Source organism: Phyllobates terribilis, unplaced genomic scaffold (assembly GCF_046119375.1).
Source record: "Phyllobates terribilis strain yellow unplaced genomic scaffold, ASM4611937v1 Scaffold_12__6_contigs__length_324123572, whole genome shotgun sequence".
Classification (NCBI taxonomy): Eukaryota; Metazoa; Chordata; class Amphibia; order Anura; family Dendrobatidae; genus Phyllobates; species Phyllobates terribilis.
The window spans coordinates 148,432,932-148,455,590 of record NW_027362772.1 but is presented as its reverse complement, the minus strand read 5'-3'; the positions used below and the strand labels follow the sequence as shown (position 1 = coordinate 148,455,590).

At 44.6% G+C, this 22,659-nt stretch overlaps 1 protein-coding gene across 11 annotated transcripts in view; it reads right to left on the bottom strand.

Moving 5' to 3' along the window:
* PTPRH (protein tyrosine phosphatase receptor type H) overlaps nt 1-10,489 on the bottom strand; it is a 243,491-nt gene extending 233,002 nt beyond the window's left edge. For 3 of the 11 annotated variants that reach the window (XM_073656351.1, XM_073656352.1, XM_073656353.1), the window contains exon 1: nt 10,170-10,487. In XM_073656351.1, coding sequence (XP_073512452.1) covers nt 10,170-10,223 — 54 coding nt within the window. In that variant the 5' untranslated portion in view covers nt 10,224-10,487. Of the gene's footprint in view, nt 1-10,169 lie in introns of all 11 variants that reach the window. The other 8 variants (XM_073656355.1, XM_073656357.1, XM_073656360.1 and 5 more) reach the window with 6 other exon arrangements.
* Between the last annotated feature and the right edge of the window lie 12,170 nt (nt 10,490-22,659).

The following is a 22,659-nucleotide window of genomic DNA, read 5'->3' as shown; positions in this document are numbered from 1 at the left end:
ATTGAAGTTGCCAACAGAACTATATTTTACTTTAAAAAGGCATGTGCACACAACGTCTTTTTCAGGAAACCGCCAGATAACAGTTAAAAATAATGAACTTACGGATTTTAAGGAAAAATTACTTGCCGTGCACATGATCAGTCTTTGGAACGTCTTTTAAGCCACATAAGGAATCAAAAGCCTCTAAATGGTTAATAGACGGGATATCTCCATTCTTCTTCCATTTTCCGCTCGGAAGACGCTCTGTACTTTACAATACAAGTTAAGGAAAAACTTAAAAGACTCCTGGATGTTTTTTGAAGCGTTTTGCCATTGTTTCTGCTTTAAAAAAAATGGTATTGGCTTTACTATTATTCAATGGAGTGAAAAAGATGACCGGAAAAGAACAGTAAAAAAAAGACTTGGAAATAAAAACTATGAGAAAAGCCTGGGATAATGCAAGTGGCCAAAGCGTATGAAAAGTGTTCAGGAAACAGAGAAAACAACAAGACACTCATCAGGAAAAATCAAGAGTTTCCTAAAGCATTTTCTGCTTGAAAAACTTGTTGGGTCCTACTGCATTTAAAAGAGGTCATGTGCGCATACCCATTTATTGGTGCTCATAAACCATGCCACAAGCAAAGGAAAAACAAAATGGTTTCCAGTGCAAAAGTCACTTGAGAGACAGTCTAGGACGGATAGCATCCAATATACCAACTGAGTCTAGAGATATCACACAGGAGGTCTTTTTTCCTCCACATACACAGTCCATGTGTCAAACAAATAGACTCCATTTTACCCTGTAAACCTCACCCAGGGGTAACCCACCCATCTCTCAGGCTGCCTGTAAAACTTGGCACAGATGCACAAAACAAGCCTCTTAGTACTATGTGCACTAGAGCATTACCTCAGGTTTACATCACAGCGGACAACCACCTCCATGATATATACCTCCCATCAACTATATGTCAGGTGGACACCTTACACCATTCTCTGACTATAGAAGAGGGGAAAAAAAGGTCCTGCCGATTTCTGCATATGTCTAACTCAAATACACAGAGAGCCAAAATTAAAAACTTGGACAAAGTCACTGGCCAACCTTTTTATTTATTAAAAAAAAAGGGTCTACAATTGAGGAGGTTTTTCCTCATCATTCTTAACAAAATAATGGGCTCCACATAGCCCTCTGCGCAGAATAATGGGGTCCCACATAGCCCTCCGTGCAGAATAATGGGGCCCTACATTAAAAAAAATAAAATACCGCTCCCCGGTCTTCTACTGCAGCCCGGGGATGGCGGGGGGGTGGACAAGCCAAATACAATCACCCTGCTGGCCAGAGTTTGACATGTGTGGTCTAGCTGATCACTGTTATGGTGGGTTCCCACATCTCAGATTTTTTTCTGTGGCAAAACCCACGAAAAATCTGCAAAATGCGGATCTTACAGTGGTTATTATCCATTTCGATTGATCACAGCATTTCATTCTACACAACCTTGGGCCACCATTTGGCCAAGATCCACTTCTGAGACATGAAAATCAAACTGTTTTTTAACCATATTCCACTATAGAATACATCTAACTGCAATAATTCCTGATATGATCTCATAGGAAAATTCTTCTGACTTTCATAAAATATCTGACTGAAAGGGGAAAATGTTATTTACCTGCAGCTAATGAGGAGCGGACTGCAATGATCTAGTGTCTGTGGGTAAAAAGTTCACTGACATAACTACAGTAGTGCACGTTCACCAAAGCCTCAGTAGTCGGTATGAAAATGGTCCTTGTCTTTTCTCTTGTATTCTCAGATTTCCCTTGTGACACAAGATCTGTGTGCGGCATTTCTGCACTGATGAAGCTCTTAAAGTTCTAGTTTGCACTAACTTACAGCATATATACTTTCTTTGTCCACCTTCATTGGATATAAGCAGTGAAAGAAGTATCTTACCTTCCCTACTATTAAATATCAATAACGTTCCTGATTATAAAGGAAGGGCTGATGGGCAAGTAATCATTTGTTGACACCTAACTTATGGGTATGGCCGGTTTTATTTATGTTGCTTAGATAGCTCCACCATATTCTGCAGTGCTGTACAGAAATTGTCACAGTGGCGACAGGGACAGATAAACATCTTAATTCCCCTAAGACATGGACACAAGGGACAATTTTATAGATAGCCAATTATGTTCTCAGTATATTTTTGGAGTACGAGATGAAAAGCGCTACACAAACACGGGGAGAACAAAAAAAGTTACAAACCCGGGATCTAAGTGTTGAAAATGCAGAATGCTAATTACTGAACCATCTTAAGGAGAGAAAGTAATGAGACCCTCTCTGGAAAAAAAAGAAGCATCAACTCCATTCTTGGAGATTCCATCCATTATATGGATATTTTGTATACAATTTCATGATTGTCCCCTAATCCAGAATATATGATAAACCAGCAATGGCACTCTTAGGAGGATTTTTTTGTGTGTTAGAAATTCTATATTACATAATAATGCTAAAAGTTTGTTGTTTTTTTTTTTTTTTAAATCTAACAAATGCCACTTCAAGATGCCCATTGACATTAATGGACTAGTCACAGACAAGTTGTGAATCCCAAGAGAGTTACCTCTATATACCCTAATAAGGAATGTTATATGTAGAATGTCTCCATATACCCTAATATTCTTTGTTAGGATATATACAGACATTCCATATATAACATTCTTTATTAGGGCATATAGAGACATTCCATAGAGGTAACTCCTGGAATTCACAACTTGTCTGTGACTAGTCCATTAATTTCAATGAGCATCTTGGAGTGGAGAGACAGACAGACAGTTTTTTTCTTGCCAAGTATCTGTCTAAGGCTGTGTGCCCACTATGCGTTTTTCACGCGTTTTTGATGCGGAATTTCTGCAGCGTAAACGCTTGCAAAATGCTTGGTAATCCATGCCCCATGATCCCCAATGAAAATCTGCATGCTCTGCGCCCATGCTGCGGAATTTTCCGCAGCGGATTTTCCTTGGGGAAAAATCTGCAGCATGTCCATTATTTGTGCATTTCTGCATGAGGATTTCAGGTCCCAATGCACTTGAAAAACGCAAGTCAAATCCGCATGTAAGGCTATGTGCCCACGTTGCATTTATGAAGCAGAAAATTTCTGCTGCATAAATGCAAGTCCTCTCCCGGAAAAACGCTTGCGGAAACGCAAAATTAAATGACATGCTGCGGATTTTTGAACGCGGCATAAACGCTGCGGAAAAATCCGCAGCATGTGCATAGAACTTGCGGAATCCCATTGGGGACCATGGGGTGCGGATATACATGCGTTTTTCAAGCGTTTACGCTGCGGAAATTCCGCAGCATATACGCTTGAAAAATGCTACGTGGGCACCCAGCCTATAAATGCTGTAAAAATGCGTCAAAAACGCGTGTAAAATCCGCAAGCATTTTTACTGCCAAGAAACAGAAATTTTCTGCATCGTGGGCACATACCCTAACTCTGGAATACAACTTCACATATATATGGGGGTTATTTGTCAGAATGCAGATGAAGAAACAGTTTTTGTAATAGAGGAATGACTATGTGGAGTGGTCCGTCACTGGGGTTGAAGTGCATCGTGGTATGCCTTAGGTCCGGCCAAGTTAGGTTCAGCCAATTAATCTGAAACTTTTACAATGCCCATGCTCATCCTGTGCAGCTAATTTTTGCTTGCTTAGAGTATGAGAGTATGCAAAACTTGCAGAGTAATACCCGTTTGTAAGGCCTCGTGTACATGACCGTATTTTTGGTCCGAGTGCGATCTGACAAAACATCGGATCACACTTGGACCAATGTTATTCTATGAGGCCGTGCACACATTTGAGAAAAAAAACACACCCACTTTTGATCTGATTTTCGGATAGCACTTGGCCATGCAAGTTAATGAGTCAGTCAGCGGGGAAAAAAAAAAATAAATTGGACTGCGCTCGGGTGACTGAAGATGGAGACATTTGTATTATTCCATCTTCTCATCTGAGAAAATTGGATCACATGATGATCACATTCTGATTAGAGTGTGCGCAGAGTGTGCGCAGAGTGTGCGCAGAGTGTGCGCAGAGTGTGCGCAGAGTGTGCGCAGAGTGTGCGCAGAGTGTGCGCAGAGTGTGCGCAGAGTGTGCGCAGAGTGTGCGCAGAGTGTGCGCAGCATGATTGGCCAGATTATCTTGGATGACACAAAATATGCAGGTGTGACCCCGGCCTTAGAATAGTTACTTCTTTGCACTGCTTTACATTCTCATTTATGTCACTTACTTACTGTCACTATGTCAGTAAGTTTCACAGTTCACAATGACCCGCAGCTGCATATGCTGCATAACAGTGTAGTCACAAACCATGGGGGGGGGGGGGGTAAATCCAGTTCTAATCCAAGTCCTACAGCCATTTAAACTGCTTAAAGAGAAGGTACGTACACTCTGCAACCACAGCGAAACAATAGCTTAGTGTGTTAATAGTAACACACCTATCAGGTTCCAAACAGTTTTTCCTACTCTCAACATACTTTTCACTGCTCAGTATGAAGAGTAATATTCTTCAAAGTCCTCCTTTTGCCCCATCAGGACACTTAAAGGGGTTGTCCAGTGTAAACAAGCCTGATCAGTGGGCGTCCGACCAATGGGACATACAACGGTCTACAGAACGGGTAGTTTGTAGCCCTGAGAAGGCACTTTTATCCCGTTCCAAAATGGATCGTCAGGTTGGATGCCAGACTGCCACTCCATATATTCCCTATAGGGCTGCCAGAAAAAGTCATCAGCAGCCCCAAAGGGAATTAATAGAGCTGCAGTTGAGCATGTGCACGAGCAATCACTCCATATAATAATGGGATAAAAATTCACTGTTCTGCCAATCAATGGGGGTCCCAGAGGACCCCCACTGATTAGGTGATTACTTGTTTTCACCTTTAAATTTACTCCAGCCCGAAATCTTGCAGTCACATCCGGACTCGTGCTTTCCTTTTGTCCGCTCCTCCTATGAATGTTGAGGCGCACTGCTTATCAGCACCAGTAGGATCTCACTGATTTCGGACTCCTCGTTCTGTAAGCAGGCAGCCGGGAAACTAGGATTTCTGGTGCCCAGCGATATTGGCAGAGCCATTAAGCAGCGCACCATGCGCTCTCTACACAAATTTATCAGCCAGAATAAACATCACAGGCAAACACAAGAATACTGAAAAGGATAATGAAAATTACCTGTAGGAAAGTCTGAAGGCTGCAATGAGGACATACCTATTTTACTTACTCATATAGCACCTACATCACTGTGCCCATTAGGGCTCACAATCTAGATTCCCTATCAGTATGTCTTTGGAGTGTGGGAGGAAACCCACGCAGACACGGGGAGAACATACAAACTCCTGGCAGATGTTGTCCTTGGTGGGATTTGAACCCAGGACCCCACTAACCACTGAGCCACCGTGCCAATAGGTAAGTTGTTAGGATACGCTAGGTATTGCCTTAACAGACAGCAGTTTGTGCCATAGAGGCACAGATCATAATGATTTTACATACAGAATAAAAAAGTTAAAAATTCAGCATAAATATAACAAAAAACACCAAGTATAAAAAGAATTTTGTAACCTATGAATTACTTAAAAAAAAAATCTACACATATTACAATATAGGTATACAAAGGGTATTACAAATTTTTATATATTTGCACTACAAAAAATAGATATAAATTACTATTTAATTTATATACATCTTTGAGCAGTACAAAAAAAAATATTATAATTTCTCCTTCATAACAAAAAGGCATTTATCCACTTCAATGACATAATTAAATCATTACGACTGCTGAAATGCTGAGATTTAAAAATAAAATAGGAGAATTAGTTGCTTATTAAGGGCCTTTAAGGACTGGCTACACTGCGGAGAGCGAATACATGTGCAGTACACCTGCGGCTAGCAGCCTACCATGGGCAACTAATATCTGGTGTCAGAATTTATAGACTATGACAGCTAACATGTCGGGATATCAAGGCGTGACACATAACAGCAGTGACTGCACAAGAATCCCTTCGGGGCAGATGCTCCACCTATATACTGCGATCACCATGTAAACTGGCCAGAAATGAGAATCAGATCGATTATGGTAATGACTCTGATCAGAGTTTGAGCTGAGTGTCAGGTTGCTGAGATCCTATTCTTAGTCAAGATAATAGGATCTCAGCATATCACAGGTACGGGGAAGATGGAGAACTTAATTTCTCCATCTTCTCCATTGTTTGTATCCTCATAAAATCAGACTGCACTCGGGTGATTGCAGCCCGATGTTTTAGACTTGTATGGGTGCGTGTGACTCGATTAACAGAGCCACTCATGGCATGCTTCTATTTGTATCTCGAGCCGGATATCCTGAAATGGGAAAACCCCATTTAAACACCTGTAGGGTAAGGACTGCTTGGAGGATTTTTCTTTCGATTTGTAGCATATCTGATGGAGGTTTCACATCAGTACAGTGTAGAGCAAGTGCAAATAAGTTATTCATTATGCTTTGCTGATATAGCGCCATCATATTAAACAGCGCTTCACAGACATCATCATCACTGTCCCCATTGGGGCTCACAATCTACATTCCCCATCAGTAGGTCTTTGGATTGTGGGAGGAAACCTGAGAACCCGGAGGAAACCCACGCAAACATGGGGAGAACATACAAACGCCTTGCCGATGTTGTCCTTGGTGGGATTTGAACCCAGGACCCCAACACTGCAAGGCTGCAGTGCTAACCACTGAGCCACCCTGCTGCACATTAGTGGATATATATATTAATGTTTCAGTTAATAGTGAACATCATGGTGTATAAAAGGTAAATGTTTCTAACCAACACTGAATTTGTAATGTACAGCTGCTTGTTGTGTACACTGTATTTTGACAGAAAGCGGCTAATCAATAATGGGGACAAAGTTGGACTAGGAGGCACGAGGCCAATTGTCCTGTAGTGATAATCTGCTGATAAAACACCAATTTTATTGAAACAGCAGAACAAAGCCTAGTAAGCGATACATCACCGGAATCAGGCTCTCCGCCCCTACATCATGCTGTTCTCAGATTACATGGCAAAAGCCTGCTGACACATTCCCTTTAATACATACAGATTTATTGAAGATATACAAGGAGTTTCAATGTGGATTTTGATCCCAGCTAAAGTCACATTTTTAAAAGGTTAAGTGCATGTCTAAAAAAAAAAAAAAAAAAAAAAAAAGAGTTATGTCACTCAAAATAGGGACACATGAGCCAACCGGGTTTGTAGGGGTGCAGAGACTAATCATCAGGTGGCATTATTTCAGACATTGCTTAAAATAATGACACAAGAGTGTCTCATTATGGAGACATCTTTCTTAATATGTCCTCGGTAACTTCATTTCCTACCATTGCACCTCTCTGGAGGATATGACTTACTCATCGGACAATATCATTATGTGAATATGAAAATTGGATCTACACCCTCAGTCTTTCTTACGCTCCTTAAAACAACTAAAAGTCAACTTATTGCAGTCTTTCCTATAAAGAATGACATGATCAATATCACATATAGCATAGAATACACACATCGGGACTCATCAGAAACGTCAGGATTAGAGAAGAAGGAACTGAAAACAGAAATGAAAGCAGCACGTAGGGTTGTTTGCAAAATTCATAGAAAGATAGAGAAATGTATATGTTTTTTCGTTGCTGCCCTGAATAGTTCTCTTTTCTGGACACCTTGGAAAACTATACTGATTATAATGAATGACAAGTCACACTTTGGGACGGCCATATAAATCGGACTGAGATCGGAAAACAGTGAACGGACTTGGCTGGCGGCTCTCCTGTCCAGAGCATGACAGCTTCTTGTATTTCTATGCAGTGGTCACATTCTGGTCGGGAGAGCTGCCAGCCAGTCCGTGCTCCGATCTCGCTCTGTGCCCTTCTATAGCTCAATATACTCATGAACTCATTATCAACATTTAATCTGAATTCACACATCAGATATTTTACCCGTTCACAAAAAATATGCCGTTTTACATCAGTATGCTGGATCAGACTTATTGATTTATTAGGAACAGTGTGTCAGATTTTCTCAAATGCAAATAAAAAAAAAAAAAAAAAAATGGATGTAGCTATCAGTCAGCAAAAAAGGAACATCATATTATTTTTTCTGTGTGCAGTCCATTGTTTTCACTAATCCGTTCACTTGAATGGGCGATTCCGATCCTTAAATTGTGCCAGATTTGAAACGTCTGTTCTTTTTATGTCAACCATAGGGCAGCCAAACAAAAGTGACGTGATATAATGTGCCATGAAATACACGGATAGCACACATACAGTATATGAGAATCTGATGTGTGCAGTATCGGACTGGAATGCTAAGGGCCCACCAGTAACCAACTCCAGGGCCCCACTTATCAGCTACATACAAATGTGACATTATCCTCAATCACACATTTATATAACAATGAACTGGGTAGATTGTTACATGAATAAGATGCTGGCTTTATCTGTACATAGTGATTCAAGTATATAGTGCCAAGTACTGCTGATATAAAAGGGTGGTGGCCCACCGGAGGATTCCCCTGTTCAGCTGTGGGCCAGTCCAAGCCTGCACAAGTGAGCTGTAAAGTATGATCTGCTCCATACCAGCAGCTTCAAAAAGCATAGACCTGTCCGTTTTTTCTTGGACACGAGTTTTACAGAATACTTAAGATTTTACTGAGACTTTCCCATTCTTCAACCAATCGAAGACAACCTGGCACTGAAAGTCATATCTCAAGCCATCCCAATACGCCTTATCCCAGGGTCCCAAACCTGTGGCTCATGGCTGTGCGCCATGGTCAACTATATCTGTGCTTACAAGGGGCATTATCACTTTATAAGGGCCACTCTGGACAATGTTTCTTGCTTGTTAAAGGGCCCCTTGAGTGGCATTATCACTTCATAAGGGGTTTATTAATTAATAAGCAGCACTCAAGCCATTACTTCTTTACTTGGGCATTATTACTTTTCAACCAGGTACTTCTGGTATTTTTACTCTATTAGGCTACATTCACACCAGTGGCGTAACGAAACTTGTGCGCCCAAATGCAAACTCTCCAACGGAGCCCCCAAATATCACAGGTCTTTAATATGTGCTAATGGGACCTTTTGGGCCCCCTGTGCTTCAAGGACAAGGTGCGAGTGCAACCCCTGCACCTATTATAGTTATGCCCTGGTTCACATGATGAGCTTTTGATGTTGCAGATTTTCTGCACCATATGTTACTTGCGTTTTTTATTCGCATTTTTTATCACGTTTTTACCCCTTCTTCGTTTGTCGTGCCTTAACTAAAGCTGCTTTCTTTTCAGATACTTCCTGGTATTTGTCTTTGACAAACTTCATGTGCGGATTACAGAAAAGCACTATAAATGCATGTATCGCATTCAAGTCTATGGGAAGAATCTGCAAATAAAAAGTGTATTTACAGCGAGAGATATTAACGGGTTGTAGATATCAAAAACGCATCCTAAGGTCAGTTTATGCAGAATTTAAAAGAAAAAAAAAAAAATCTATAAATCCCATTTATTTAGCTGGAACTGGAAAACACTACTTTTTTGAGGAGCAAAAATACTGGGGAAAAAAAACACACCGAACACTCATTGTGGGAACTGTAGCCTAACAGGGTACAAGCGCCTATAGAATGTGGAACAAGTAGCGAAAATGACCAGCACATCCAAATCAGTGTGAACGGGATCCAACTAAAAAAATTCAAACTATGGAAAAACCATCAAAGTTGCATCCTAAATAGCATCCTATAGAATATGGCTCCTCACCATCTCTCCTAGATGAATGTGGCTCTCAAGGTAAGAAAGATCTTGTCCGACTGCATATAAATCACTAAACATGGCATCTTATCTACATTAGGTCTGTTGGACGCCATAGGCTTAAAAAATGCTGATATGACAGTATGACTTTTTTCTCTCATACACTTACACAATGTTTCACCATATGTCGCACAATCGCCGACAATTGACAAGAAGCCTTAATCGCTAGAATATAAATGTCCCGCATTGCTTCGGAAATATATGCACCATTTTAGAGCTATTTTGCACCGCTGACTGTCTGTCAGAGCGAAACAGGTTTCCATTCTCAACAAGTTGCTGAAAATTCCGACAGATGATAGATGTTCAAGAATTGGTCAGTACTCACCAGTAGCAGAGATGGCAGCTTGTATCGCCCTGGGATGATGTAGTGAAGCGCCATTGGGGCATTGAGATTGTGGCTAGGACAGATCACCTGAGCGCTCCCCGGTGGACTCGGCTACACCTGCCGTGCTAAGATCCGGATGTCACAGTCAGCTCCTGTCACTTTCTCATTGTCACTCAGAATGAAGTTGGGACTTGTTAGATCTTTGTACTTTTCGAGCAACAGGGAAGTGAAACAGTGAAATCACACATAGCAGCGGCCGCCGTCACACAGCTCCCCTCCTCTCTCCAAGGCAGGACTTTAACCTTTTATTCTTCTATTTGAATGGCCACCTCCCTTTGCACAGTAGGAAGTTGCATCCTACACATGAGTTAATAACTGAGATCAGTGAGCAAACATGGCTCTACCACAAATAATACTTGCCCTCATTCCAAATACAAGTGCAGATAATGTGCGAGTTACATGGAGCACACCCCAATGCAGGTGTCTCACCTTCTTCGTGACACACACCAGCCTGCTATGTGAGAGTCTCTCTCTTCTCTCTCTTCCCTCTCGCCACCATGTGACAAGCTCCCATTAAAAAACATGACTGCATTCTTCCTAAAACAGCGCCACACCTGTTTTCAGGTTGTGTGCGGTATTGCGGCTCTAATAAAATGAATAGTGCTGAGTTGTAATACCACACATAACCTGTAGGCAAGTGTAGCCTTGTTTCTGGAGGAAAGCAGACATGTTTTTATAACTCTCCTTAAAGGGGTATTCCCATCTCCAAGATCCTATTTCATTATGTAGTAGGTGTAATAATATTAGCAATTACCTCCAATTAGAAATGTATATAGTTCTGATTCACTATGTTGTTTACCAATCAAGGGATTAAAGGGGTATTCCCATCTCCAAGATCCAATCCCAATAGGTAGTAAGTGTAATAGTAATAATAATATTAGAAAATTCCCTCAATTAGAAATGTAGTATAGTTCTTCTGATTCGCTATGTCGCTTACCCCATGTACAGGGCTTCCAGTAGCTTAGGTATCCATGGATACTACCAGTCATATAGTGACAATTAGTTGTTATTGGTCGTAATCATGGATATTTGAGCTACTGCAATGCCCTGTACATGGGGTAAGCGACATTGCGAATCAGAAGAGCTATACTACATTTCTAATTGAGGGTATTTTCTAATATTATTATTATTACACTTACTACCTATTGTAGGAGATGGGACTACCCCTTTAATCCCTTGACACATGTCAACTGTAACTGTTTATCGTCGCCATCCATGAACGTCAAATGGTGACTGATTCTAAGGGCACAGTCAGACAGCTATATAAATCGGGCCAAGATCAGAACACAGCGCACAACCCGAGCGTGCCAGCTTCATGTATTTCTATGCAGCTGTCACGCTCGGGTCGGGAGAGTCACTGGCCAGTCCGTGCACAACGTTACGATCTTTGTCCGATTTATAGGCTGTCTGACTGCACCGTAACAGTGGTATCTGTGCACTCCCATTGCAGCTATTTAATTCTTTAGATACCACTGTCAATCACTGACAGAAGCATTTCAATGGTTTTGTTGCTGCCATGCACATGCCCCAACACCCATAGCCCTAGTACCCCTGTGATGCAATTGCGATGTGCCAATAAATTGCCATGGCAGGCCTACTGATAGCCCATGTTGCTGCCATCTTAGTCTGCCAAGAAGCCCGATCCATGGCTGGACTTTACTGGAGATCGTCAAGTTCACAATATACTCCAATACTACCGTACTGCAGTATATAGAGAAATGTAGTATTGCAATATATAGTAAAAGCAATCAAATGATCACAGGGTTAAGCCCCCTGGAAAGACTAAAAAAATAAAGTAAAAATTAATTAATAAATGATAGAAAAAAAATTCTCTATATATAGATATATATATATCTATATATATAATCGTCTTATCCCGTCTGTCTGTCTGTCTGTCTGTCTGTCTGTCCAGGAAATCCCGCGTCGCTGATTGGTCCGGCCACGGCCAATCAGCGACGAGGGATTTGAGAAAAAGATGGCGGCTGTTAGCGGCTCATCTGCAGGACGGAGGTCAGCGGCGATGCAGCCGGGAGATGAGGCGGCGCGAGGCGCTCATCTCCCGGATGCTTGCACCAAAAGGACCCCGACCGGCGGCGCCGCTGACCTCCATGCAGCTACCGTCGGGAGATCAGCGGCTTGGCCCGCTGATCTCCCGACGGCAAGTGTGAACGGAGCACCGGGGAGCAGCGCTGCCGGTCGGGACACTTCTGCTGCGAGCAGCCGCTCATCTCCCGGCTTCTCGCAGCGGAAGTAGCCGCACGGGCAGCGCCGCTGCCCGGTCCCCACAGGCAGCGACCAATCAGCGAGATTGGAGCTAAATTTAAACAACACTCTGCTGATTGGTCGCGGCCGCCAACCGCGACCAATCAGCGAGATTGGCGCCAAATTTAAACAACACTCTGCTGATTGGTCGCGGCCGCCGGCCGACCACGACCAATCAGCGAGATTGGCGCCAAATTTAAACAACGCTCTGCTGATTGGTCGCGGTCGCCGGCCGCGACCAATCAGCATTATTGGCGCCAAATTTAAACACCGCTCTGCTGATTGGTCGCGGTCGCCGGCCGCGACCGCTCTGCTGATTGGTCGCGGTCGCCGGCCACGTCCAATCAGCATTATTGGCACAAAATTTAAACACCCCTCTGCTGATTGGTTGCAGTTGCCGGCCACGACCAATCAGCGATATTGGCGCCAAATTTAAACACCGCTCTGGTCATTGGTCGCGACCGCCAGCCGCGACCAATCAGCGATATTGGCGCAAAATTTAAACACCGCTTTGCTGATCGGTCGCGACTAATCAACGATTTTATCGCCAAATTTAAACAAGCTCTCCGGTCCTCACTAACACAGTTCGCTGATTGGTCGCGGCTGCCACCCACGACCAATCACCGATATTGCCGCCAAATTTAAACAACGTTCTGCTGATTGCGTCCGGTCGGCCGCATACATATTCTAGAATACCCGATGCGTTAGAATCAGGCCACCATCTAGTATATATATATATATATATATATATATATATGTATATTTCAGCCTTTTTCTAATTAAAAAAAAATAGAAATAAACAATGTTTACTATTGCTGCATCAAATATGTGACCCGCCCCCTGGGCCGTGGGGCACTCGGATCCAGGCAATAGGGGAACGATGGGAGTAGTAGTGGCAACCCGGTTCCGTGGCTCAGGGTGGTCATGCCAGTGGTAGTCCGTTATGTGCTGATGATTATGTCCGACTACGCCACCCGTGGATTTGCTGTCATTAGGAACCGCCGCTGCAAGGCAGACCGCTGGGGCTGATGATGTATGCAGCTGGGATGGTGTGACTCCCCACGGGAAGAGTGCGGCCCCAGGGCAGTGTAGTGGATGTTGGGAGTGATGGTAGTGAGAGTCCCAGTGCTGATAGTGCTGGAGGAGCAAGGAGCACGCAGACAACAGGTTGCAGTCCAGGGTCTTTACTAGAACAGGTAAATTGACCCACAAACAGTCCCAGCTGGGAGGGGACCTGGATGTCTGAGAGCAATGGGGAAATTGGCCCTGGTCAGGGTGAGGGTGTAGGCCTACCGTGCTTTCTGTGCTCCTTCTGGCTATCTCCTCGTTATAGGGTAACAGCCCACGTTTCCGAGCTTTCCGTGTATTCTCGCCTGTATGGCCTGCGACGTGGGTTCCTTTCTGCTCCCAGCCTTGTACGGCTTTACTGGTCCCTTCGGTTTTGGCAGGGCCTCCAGGCTTCTTAGGCCAAGGAATATACAGTCCCTTGCGGACTGGTTCTCTACTGGGGGATGTAGAATCCTCCCAGCCTCAGACACCAAAGTCTGGTAAAGTAAGTCTTTTATCTGCCAAGACAGGCTCACTTCGCCTCTTGTCTCTGGCTTGTGGCTCTCCTCCTGCCACACTTCCTCTTAGGTGCAATACAACTTTCTGTCCCTGCTCTGCTCTGGGACAAGTCTCAGTCCTGAGACAGGCCTTCAAGTTCTCCCTAACCCTGCCCCCAGCACCAGCTTTTATAGGGGCAGCCTGCTCCCCCTACTGGCCTGAGACAGGAGGTACTGCATGCTAATGTTCCCCTGACTAGAGAACCTCCCCTTTGCTCTCAGACACAGCTTTATTTACACTTGTGGCATCCAGGCCAGGGTGACACATTCCCCCCTAGTGAAATTTAGTACTCCGGGACTAAACAATAAATAAAGAATAACATGCATAACCATAAAACATTATCAGGAAAGTGACGCACAAATTGAGTTCTTAAGGTCACAGTGTGGTCTGTGACCGGGTGTCCATATCACCAATACAACGGGGAGCCTTAACCAGGTGGGGGTCTGTCCTACCCCAAGTCCTTCACAGTCTTAGTTCATTCCTTGGTTAAGCTCCGAACGCAGTCCATACAAGGTCCCGGTTATAAAAAGTCCATAACCTGTGAGTCCTTACGGTAGCTGCAAGAAACTGAAACACAGAATTACCAAACATGCATGTAACTTGGCAAACAATTTAACATTTGGCAACAGGGTTATTTACAATTTTAGTGCATCCTATATTTTCCAGCGAGCGGGTATCTGCCCCTTTGTGCTCCTGGTTGACCTACGTAGCCCACTGTCTGGTGGTGGACCAACCTGGCTTTCCCCACTAGCGTTAGGGGTAAAGCTACCAGCTGGGTGTACAGGTAGGGTAGGCAGCTGTCTGCGGGTTCTTTGGCTTACCGCAGGCATGGCAGGCTTACTGTCAGCAGAGGGTTGACTCTCCTGGGGTGCTGGTACAGGCTCTTCTGCCTCTGGAACTGCTTGCTCCTCTTCACCTTCCGGCTCTGGTGCAGGTCGTTGCTCAGTCAGTTGCAGGAAATGCAGGACGGGTACCACTATGGCATCATTTATGCGAGTCCAGGACTGAGGGAACTCTCCGAGAACGGTGCTGATCATTTCTTCCTTGTCCTCTGCGGGTTCAAGGTCACTCTGATCCTCTTCTGCACTACGGAGTTGCTCGGGGCACCTTTTGAGGTGGTCTCTGGAGACGGTACTAGTGGTTTCTCCTCCGTCCTTGGTGATTACGCACACCTTTGGGTTGTCGTGGTCAGACTGCAGTACGGTGTAGGGTTCCCTTTCCCACTGGTCGTCCAACTTATGTAGCCTTCTTTTTCGCTTTAGGACTTGCTCACCAGATTCTAGGGGACCAGCAGGGGCGTGTTGATTGAAGAGTTTTTCTTGCCTCTCTCTCACCTGGGCCAGGCTCTTCTCCACACTCTCCTGTACCTTCTTGTACTGCAGTTGCCTTTCCATATCCCAGTCCGCATCCGGGGAGGTGTCCTCAGGTATTAGGACTCCCATCTCCAGGTCAACGGGCAGCTTACCTGGTCTGGCTCGCATCAGGTAAGCCGGGGTGCAGTTTGTAGCATTCACCGGGATATTGTTGTATAGGTCTATCAGGTCCGGCAGTTTTTCTGGCCACAGGCTGCGTTCCTCCAGGGGCAACGTCTTCAGGAGATCAATGTCTATATTTTTCATCTTCTCACACATCCCGTTGGTTTGGGGGTGGTAAGGCGTTGTACGAATCTTCTTACAGCCATAGAGGTTGCAGAACTCCTGGAAGATTTCAGCCTCGAACGCTGGACCCTGGTCTGTCAGGACCTGTTCCGGATACCCGTGTGGACGGCAGAAATATTGCTGGAAGGCTCTGGCCGCTGTTTGGGCTGTCAAGTCCTTTACCGGGACCACCACTAGAAAACGGGAATAGTGGTCCACGATTGTCAGGGCATAGATGTATCCAGACCGGCTTGGAGCCAATTTGACGTGGTCCAGAGCTACCAGCTCAAGAGGCTGCGTCGTGACGATGGGCCTCAAGGGTGTCTTCTGGCTGGTGCGGTCCTTCCTCCTCAGGTGACAAGGGCCACAGTCTCTGCACCACTTTTCTACAGCTCCTCTCATGCCGACCCAAAAGAACCTTCCTCTTAGCAGGAACTCCAGTTTCTTCCAACCGAAGTGTCCCGCTCTGTCATGGTAAGCCCCCAGGACCATAGCTGCATCCTGCCTTGGGACCACGACTTGCCAGGTCAGCTTGTGCGTCCGGTGGTTGACAATCCTTCTGCACAACTTGCCTTCGTAGAGGAACAGCTTGCTCTTCTCCTTCCATAGCTGTCTAGCTTCCTCTGGAGCATCCGGATACATGCGGGCGTCTTCCTGGGTCAGCAGGTCTTTCACCAGGCGGATGGCAGGGTCACTATCTTGGGTCTCGGCCCAGCTGTGGTGAGGTAGGGGATTGATCATCACGGTTGTTAGATCCTCCTCCTTCACGCGGTGGGAGTGTTGAGCGGCTCCAAACCGGTGAAACGCGGGGAGTTCTACCTCCTCCAGCTCTTCTGGGTCTTCGTCACTTTCAGGCCAAACTTCACATGCCAGAAATGCAAGCTTGTTTCCCTGTTGGAGGAAAAGTTGCGAAATCTAGAAGAGAGGTTAACTACCTTGAAAATCATTAAGGAAGGTGAAGAGTTCTTAGACAGAGCAGAATTATCTCTTCATGATTCAGAAAGAGAAGAAATTCGAACTGCACCTGACGAAACCGAGGAATGGAAGCATGTGACCCACAGAAGCAGGAGGATCGAGAGGCAGTCAGCACCCATACTGCTCAGGAACCAGTACCAGGCTCTCACGCAGGAGAACCATGAAGAAATACAGCAAAATAAGACTTTGCCAGCAATGAATAACCTTGTAAGCCCTCAGAATCCTCCTGGATGGAGAAAGAAGAATGTTGTGAAGAAAAAAAGGAGAGTGGTGGTTATGGAGGATTCCCTGTTAAGAGGAACAGAGGCCGCTATCTGCAGACCAGACATAACCTCAAGAGAAATGTGCTGTCTTCCAGGAGCAAAAATTAAAGATGTGTCTGACAGGATATCAAGACTCTTCAGACCTACAGATCACTACCCATTCCTGCTAATACATGTGGGGACAAATGACACCGCAAGAAAGGACCGGGAAACCATCTGCAGTGACTTTGAAGACTTAGGCAAGAAAGTGAAAGAATTGGGAGCGCAGGTGGTCTTCTCATCCATCCTCCCAGTGGATGGCCATGGAACAATGAGGTGGAATAAGATTCTACAGGTGAACAACTGGCTACGTCGATGGTGCCGTCAACAAGGATTTGGATTTCTGGATCACGGAATGAATTACCTATACGATGGACTACTTGCTAGAGATGGGGTGCACCTTACGAAGACTGGAAAACATGTATTTGGAAGTCGCCTTGCTACACTCATCAGAAGAGCTTTAAACTAGAACAATGTGGGAAGGGAAGCAAAAGGCCAGAAAAAGCCATACAGCTGACAAATACTATTGAGATCTCTGCTACTGGAAGTGGAAAAGAAGAACAAAGACAAAACAATTTAAATAATAAAAATATGGGAGGAAGAGAAACCAATCACAAACTAAAATGTTTTTATACAAATGCACAAAGCATGGGCAACAAACAAGGAGAATTGGAACTACTAATGCAGGAAAAGGAATATGATGTCATTGGAATCACTGAAACTTGGTGGGACGATACACATGATTGGAATAAAAGGCTAAAAGGATACAACTTATTTGCAAGAAACAGACTTGATAAAGGAGGAGGAGGTGTTGCATTGTATGTTAGAAAAGCGTATATCTGCACAGAGATTGAAGCTTCAGAGACTGGGAGTTCTGTGGAAACTGTTTGGGTAAGAATACAAGGAGAGAACAACGGAAAGGACACCATTGTAGGCATTTACTACAGGCCACCTGGGCAAGCTGAAGATATGGATGAACTCTTTATGTATCAAATGACCAAGTTCTCCAAAATATATGACGTAGTGGTCATGGGAGATTTCAACTATCCAGACATTTGTTGGGAATCTCTCTCAAGTAAAACTAACAGGTCAAGCAAATTCTTATCCTCTCTTGCTGACAACTTTATCTTCCAAAAGGTAGGGGAGAAAACAAGGGGATCTGCTACTTTGGATCTAATCCTTATAAACAGGGAGGAAATGGTTGAGGAGGTAAAGGTGGCTGGGACCCTAGGAGGCAGCGATCATGCTATTATAGAATTTTGGATAACTAGAGGAGGAAGACATGTGAAGACTCAAACTTCAAGGTTAGATTTTAGAAAGGCAGATTTTAAGAGACTCAGAAAGAGAATAGGAGGGATCCAATGGCTGGATGTCCTTAAGGACAAAAATGTCCAGGAAGGATGGGAAATTTTTAAAAATGAGATTCTCAAAGCACAATCGTTAACAATCCCGAAAAGTAGGAAGAATGGGAAGCATTTAAGGAAACCAGGATGGATGAACACAGAACTTAAACACATGCTAAAAAGAAAGAAAGAAATGTTTATTAAATGGAAAGAGGGAGGCATATCTAAAGAAGATTATAATGCAGTCTGCAGATCCTGCAGGGCACGTATCAGGTTAGCTAAAGCTGACAATGAATTAAGGCTTGCAAGAGATGTCAAAAGCAATAAAAAAGGATTTTGGGGGTATGTCAAAAGTAAAAGAAAAGTCAAAGATGCTATAGGATTTTTACAGGATGAAAATGGAGAAATGGTAAGAGAGGATGTTGAGAAGGCCGAACTTTTTAATTCCTATTTTGCATCTGTTTTCTCTCAGAAAGAAAATGTAACATCAACTGATCTTCACTGTCCTTTTAAAGGAATAGAGGAATCCAAGTTATCTGTAAACCGAAAGATTGTGAGGGAATATTTAGCTAACATAAATGAGTTCAAGTCTCCAGGTCCAGATGAATTACACCCCAGAGTACTGAAGGAGATCGTAGAAGAAATTTTAGAACCACTCTCCATAATCTTTGAAAATTCTTGGAGAACAGGAGAAGTCCCAGAAGACTGGAGAAGAGCAAATGTTGTTCCTATCTTCAAAAAGGGGAAGAAGGTGGACCCAGGGAACTATAGGCCGGTGAGTCTGACTTCTATACCAGGAAAGATCTTTGAACAAATTATTAAACAACATGTATGTAAGTACATGGATAAGAATGAAGTGATTAACCAGAGTCAGCATGGGTTTGTAACTAACAAGTCATGTCAGACTAACTTAATTTCCTTCTATGACAGAATCACTGACTGGGTGGATCAGGGAAATGCTGTAGATATAGTATATCTTGACTTCAGCAAAGCATTTGACAAAGTATCTCACACCATCCTTATTGAAAAAATGACCAAGTATGCAATGGACCAGGCAACTGTTAGGTGGATTCATAACTGGCTTAGTGATCGGACTCAAAGGGTGGTTGTAAATGGCTTCACATCCAGCTGGATGAATGTCTCAAGTGGGGTACCACAGGGCTCCGTCCTGGGACCTGTATTGTTCAACATCTTTATCAATGATTTAGATGACGGAATTGAGGGTAAGCTGATTAAATTTGCTGATGACACAAAGCTAGGAGGGATAGCTAATACTAGAGAAGAGAGAGAGAGGATTCAAAAAGACCTAAATAAACTGGAGCAGTGGGCAGCAACCAACAGAATGGTTTTTAACAGGGAAAAATGCAAAGTACTACATCTGGGCAATAAAAATGAAAAAAGCATATACAGAATGGGAGGAATAGAGCTAAGCAACAGTACATGTGAAAAAGACTTAGGTATACTAATAGATCATAGACTGAACATGAGTCAACAGTGTGATGCAGCAGCAAAAAAGGCAAATACAATTCTGGGATGTATTAACAGAAGCATACAGTCTAGATCACGTGAAGTCATTATCGGTCTTTACTCCTCTTTGGTCAGACCTCATCTGGAATACTGTGTACAGTTTTGGGCACCACATTTTAAAAAAGACATAGACAAACTGGAGCAAGTTCAGAGAAGAGCGACCAGAATGGTGACTGGTCTGCAAACCATGTCCTATGAGGAACGGTTGCAGGATTTGGGAATGTTTAGCTTGCAAAAAAGAAGACTGAGAGGAGACTTAATAGCTGTCTATAAATATGTCAAGGGCTGTCACATTGTAGAAGGATCATCTTTATTCTCATTTGCACAAGGGAAGACAAGAAGCAATGGGATGAAACTAAATGGGAGGAGACACAGATTAGATATTAGAAAAAACTTTTTGACAGTTAGGGTGATTAATGAGTGGAACAGGCTGCCACGAGAGGTGGTGAGTTCCCCTTCAATGGACGTCTTCAAACAGAGGCTGGACAGACATCTGTCTGAGATGATCTAGTGAATCCTGCTTTGAGCAGGGGGTTGGACCAGATGACCCAGGAGGTCCCTTCCAACTCTACCATTCTATGATTCCATGATTCTATGATTCTAGGTAAGTGAGGCATTCTTGATAGGGCGTCCGCGTTGGCATTGGTTTTGCCTGCCCGGTACTTGATCACGAAGTCATAGTTGGAGAGACGGGCCATCCACCGCTGTTCCAGGGCACCCAGTCTTGCATTGTCCAGGTGTGTCAACGGGTTGTTGTCCGTGTACACGTTGAACTTCGCGGAGGCCAGGTAATGCTTGAAGCGTTCCGTTACGGCCCACACCACCGCCAAGAATTCTAGCTTGAAGGAGCTGTAATTCTCCGGGTTCCTCTCGGTGGGCCTCAGCTTCCGACTGGCGTATGCGATCACCCGTTCTCTGCCCTGTTGGTTTTGGGACAGTACGGCTCCCAGTCCCACATTACTGGCGTCTGTGTGGAGGATAAAAGGCTGGCCATAGTCAGGGTAGGCCAGGATCTCATCCCCCGTGAGGGCCATCTTTAGCTGGCGGAAGGACTCCTCTTCCGGTTTATCCCACTTGAAGGGTGGCTTTTGACTCCTGGACTTAGACTGTCCGATCAGGAGGTCCTGCATAGGAGCTGCCATCTTAGTGAACCCGGGGATGAACCTTCGGTAGTAGCCTACCAACCCGAGAAACTGTCTCACCTCCTTGATGTTCGAGGGGCTTGGCCAGCTCTTGATTGCCGTGACCTTGTCAGGGTCGGGGGCTACTCCTTCCGCACTTACCACGTGCCCTAGGTACTGGACCTTTGGTTACAGCAGGTGACACTTCGATGGTTTCACCTTCAGGCCATAGCCTGCCAGGGCTTCGAACACCTCAGCCAGGTGTTTGAGATGGTCCTCGTAGGTCTTCGAATAGACGATCACGTCGTCCAGGTAAAGGAGGACCGTCTCGAAGTTTCGGTGCCCTAGACAGCATTCCATCAGCCTCTGGAAGGTCCCTGGTGCGTTGCAGAGCCCGAAGGGCATACAGTTGAACTCACTCAGTCCCATCGGGGTGGTGAAGGCGGTCTTCTCCTTGTCAGCCTCTGCCACAGGAACCTGCCAGTACCCGCTAGTAAGGTCCAAAGTAGAAAAGAAGTTAGCTGATTTTAGTGCGGCTAAAGACTCCTCTATTCTAGGCAGCGGATATGCGTCTTTGTGGGTGATACGGTTGATTTGTCTATAGTCCACGCACATTCTCATTGTGCCGTCTTTCTTTTTGACCAGAACCAAGGGGGCTGCCCAGGGGCTACAGCTGTCTCTAATGACCCCAGCTTCTTTCATCTCTCTTAGCATGCCCTTTGCGTTCTGATAATGTGCAGGGGGTACAGGTCTGTGCCTCTCTTTTATTGGTGGGTGGCTCCCTGTGGGGATGTGGTGTTCTATCCCTTTTACTCTGCCGAAGTCTAGCGGGTGCTTACTAAAGACTCTCTCGTACTCCTGTACCACCCGGTAGACTCCTTGTTTTTGGTGCAGGGGAGTGGAGTCAGCACCCACATGGAGTTTCTGGCACCAGTCCTCCTTTTGTTTCTGGGAGCCATTACCCTCCGCCTGTGGAGATGGAGGCAAAGGCTCCACGGCACTGATAGCTTTGTGTTCGACAACAAACAGTTTGGCGAGTGTAGCGTACCTGGGTAAGTGTACCTCCCTCTCCCCAATGTTGAGGATGCGGACGGGCACCCTCCCATGACGGACATCAACCACCCCCGGGCTGTCAAAATGGTGGGCCTGCTGTCTGAGTACACAGGTTCTACCATGGCTTGGTAGTCTCTACCTCTTAACCCGATTGCAGTCCGACACCAGATCATCATTTCACTTTTGGGAGGCATGGAAATGGGGAACGGATCACTCAGTCTTACGCTACCGATCTCACCACCAGACAGTTCTACCTGCTGCCGTCTCATCAGGGCTTTTATCTCCTTGTTGAGGACTCTCTGTTGGCTGGAACTAGCATTCACCGCCACCTGTTGTAGAATTACAATTACCTCTGAAAGACAATTTTCAATTACGTTAGTACCCACAGTTATTTTAGGGTGACTTTCACGTCGGTCAATGTCCACAATAATTACTCCCTGTGCTGGCAGTTCAACTTTACCAATTTTAATAGTCATCTCCTTGAACCCCATCTGCAGCACGGGTAAGCCATTACTGGCAATGATGCTCAAGTTACTGTCTGGATACCGTGTGATATCAGCATCAGTCCAATACTGCTTAAAAAGTACATAAGGGATAGTGGTTAC